Raw genomic sequence first — 3,427 nt, 5'->3', positions numbered from 1 at the left:
TGCATAGGATGAAGTTTGTTAAATGAAGAGGCTCAACGAAAGTCCATGTTCTTGGTGACGCCTTTGAACGTATTAAGCGAAATTTCCTTTCCAACATAAAGACGACAGTGGTAATGGAGGATATTCCTAGTCAATTGATTATTAATTGGGACCAGACAGGAATATCTGTTGTGCCTGGGTCATCCAGCACTATGGCTCCATATGGTTTGAGACACGTAGAAATTGTTGGAATGGGTGATAAGAGACAAATCACGGCTGTAATTGGAGCATCAGTCAGTGGAGAATTTTTACCACCCCAGTTAATTTTTACTGGGAAAACTCCAGCTTGTCACCCAAACGGTGTCACTTTCCCAGCAGACTGGCACATTACCCACACTGAAAACCACAAGGCAAATGAAAGCACAATGAAGGACTACATTACTAAAGTCATTGTGCCATACATTGAGAAGATTAGGTCCCAATTACCACAAAGGCATGTCGCATCTCCACAGCCAGCCTTTGTAAGGTCAGATGTGCCAGTCTACCATTGATCTCTTAATGGATAATAACATTCATTTTGTACATGTGCCACCAAATTGTACCAATTGGCTACAGCCATTGGACATATCAGTGAACAAACCTTGCAAGGATTTCATAAGGAACAAGTTCATTGAGTGGTACTGACTTAAAGTATGTGAAGCCCTTGAAAACACTCAAAACTCCAGCCCTATAATAGACCTAAGGCTTTCTACCATGAAGCCTCTTGAGGCACAATGGCTTAATTTGTTTTACGACTATATGCAAACCAATCCGGATATAATCAAGAATGGGTTCAGATCAGCAGGAATAACAGATGTATGTGTTACATAATTGTATTATACCAATACAAGCATACAAATTTGTACATGTACTTGATCATGATATGCCTTCTGGGAAAATCAGAGTTATTACAGTATACTAATTATTAAAACCTGAAAAGTGTTGTGAAAAATTTAAAACTCTTGACTCTATTTGTAATCAATGGAATGGAGATTGGGGATGGAAGGTGGGCCCAGAAGTTAAATCTGACTCTATAAATTTATGTGAATGTGTTATTATTGTGTTTAAAATGTGTCTGATTATGTATTGTTTGTATTGTATTTGTATGTGATAGTTGTGTATGCATGTAGACTAGATGTGTGTGTACAATATATGTGTGCTTTCTCTCCATCTCTCTCTGTTTCTGAACAAAATCATGCTCTTCGGAGTGATAAGATCAAAAATGATCACGCTCTTTGAAGTGATGATAAGATCAATAATGACGACGCTCTTCGAAGTGATGATAAGATCAATAATGATCATGCTCATCGGAGTGATGATAAGATCAACAATGATCACGCTCTTCAGAGTGATGATAAGATCAATAATGATCACGCTCTTCGGAGTGTTCATAACTGAGACCAGTACAATTAAGTGTATTATAATTAAGTGTATTATAATTTGTATGTTTATTATTGTGTTTGTATGTCTATAATGTGTAGTGTATACTTTGTATGTCTATAATGTGTTTCTATGATAACCAGGATAAGCATTTCGTTTGTTTTTGTGTCTCAAGAAGGAGGAAAGTATAATCATAATAAAGATAATTGTTTTTTATGTATTATATATATATTAGGGTATGCTTTAAAAATTTTAATGGGGAAAATGTATCAAAAACACGGTAAAGTACATGTACACTGTAGTAATGTCCTCATTACAATAGTCAATTTTTATAGGAAATATAAACAATTATATCAAATCTGTTCGAGCGTGACTTCAGTGTTCAGGAGAAGAAGATTATGTTTAGAATAATGCTATGGTGACATTAAAAATCTATTAGGTTAATACTATCATACTATTACAATTATAACTATTACTATTATTACTATTACAATTATAACTATTACTATTATTACTATTATACTAGTGTGACTAATGAAAGTATTAATGGTACCTAGACCTAGGATAGTAGGTATTGTCAATGATGTAGCTCAGTATTTCAAGAAGGAGCTGTAAGTTATCAGCTGTTCTGCCTCGCCCTCTTCTCCAGCTGCCTCTCCAGGACCTAGCTCTTTCCAATCCATAGCCTCCTCATCCATAGCTGCCTCCGTTCTGGCTTCCACCATAGGGATTGCAGCCGCCTTCACTCTGGCTTCCACCGTATGGACAGTAGCGATTGCAGCCCGGACCTCCAGCACCTCGTCCTCCCCTGCCTCATCCCCCACCTACCCCGTCCCCTGCCTCTTCCCCCCTGCCCTGTCCTCTCCTAATTGTCTGGTCACCATCTCCTCTCAGTCCTCTACCATCATGATCCTCATCCTCTTCTCTCCCACCATTATTATTATTCCCACCATCGCCAACCCCTCCCACATCATCCTGAACAGCAAGACCACCTCCTCCATTACCACTTCCTTGGCTTTTATCAGGATCGTTGTTATGATTGACAGGAAGAGGTGGTAGAGACAGTGGATTTTCAAATTGTTGCTGCTGCTGCCGAGGTGTAGGTGGGTTTGAATTCATAGTGACTTGCTATAAAAGTATATAAATTTAATTTATGAAATCAAGAAGATAATGCTTACACCAAAAAGGCCAGCTAGTGCTGAATCTCTGTCACCGTCTTGCCCAATTTCTCCGTCAGCCATTTTATTATCAATTAAAGCGCCAAGAATAATAATAATTATTATTAATGAATGACAATTATTGTAATACAATAATACAATTTTTATAATAGAATTATAATAATGTCGTAATAGAAGTATATATAGAGAATTATAATAATGTCATAATAGAAAGTATAATAATAATTGTCAGACATGAAAATCTCAAATCCTGCTTACAATTATCATTTTCATAACTTTCAATCTATTGTCATAATTATTATAAATGTACATAATTAGTAACTCAAAATTAATGTACAAAACATACTGGTATATATAATGCCCACAATAATTTATTGTTATCATCAATCTAATGAGTGTAACCATATCATCACTCCGAAGAATGTGATCATTATCAATCATATCATCACTCCAAAGAGCGTGATCATTATTGATTGTATCATCACTCCAAAGAGCGTGATCATTATTGATCGTATCATCACTCCAAAGAGCGTGATCATTATCAATCTTATCATCACTCCAAAGAGCGTGATCATTATTGATCGTATCATCACACCGAAGAGCATGACATTATTGATCGTATCATCAATCCGAAGAGCGTGATCATTATTGATCATATCATCACTCCAAAGTGTGAATTTGTTCAGAAAGAGAGAGAGAGACGTACATACATCAAGGGGGTGTCACATGTATATATCCTGTGTTTCACCTGCGACCGCGATCAAAACTGAATCAAGACATCAAAGGCACAATCAGATTGAGATCAAGGGATCAATATTATTCTGGTATTGACATCAAAAGATCGAAGATTA

The 3,427-nt window shown here is 36.5% G+C and overlaps 1 protein-coding gene across 1 annotated transcript; it reads right to left on the bottom strand.

Moving 5' to 3' along the window:
* Positions 1–2,211: 2,211 nt before the first annotated feature.
* LOC109586233 (protein qua-1-like) lies at positions 2,212–2,639 on the bottom strand. Its single transcript, XM_020002410.1, has 2 exons — positions 2,577–2,639; positions 2,212–2,526 (listed from the first exon to the last, which is right to left on the bottom strand). The coding sequence occupies exons 1-2, from the start codon at positions 2,637–2,639 to the stop codon at positions 2,212–2,214; spliced, it is 378 nt and encodes a 125-aa protein (XP_019857969.1).
* Between the last annotated feature and the right edge of the window lie 788 nt (positions 2,640–3,427).

This window comes from Amphimedon queenslandica, unplaced genomic scaffold (assembly GCF_000090795.2).
Source record: "Amphimedon queenslandica unplaced genomic scaffold, v1.1 AMPQUscaffold_12921, whole genome shotgun sequence".
Lineage (NCBI taxonomy): Eukaryota > Metazoa > Porifera > Demospongiae > Haplosclerida > Niphatidae > Amphimedon > Amphimedon queenslandica.
This window is presented reverse-complemented; position numbering and strand designations above follow the sequence as displayed.

Excerpts from the sequence above, each read along its gene's own strand:
- LOC109586233 (XM_020002410.1), bottom strand. The coding sequence starts at position 2,639 with ATGGCTGACGGAGAAATTGGGCAAGACGGTGACAGAGATTCAGCACTA. Across the intron at positions 2,527-2,576 it reads CACTAGCTGGCCTTTTTGGT|CAAGTCACTATGAATTCAAA; the intron begins GTAAGCATTATC and ends ATACTTTTATAG.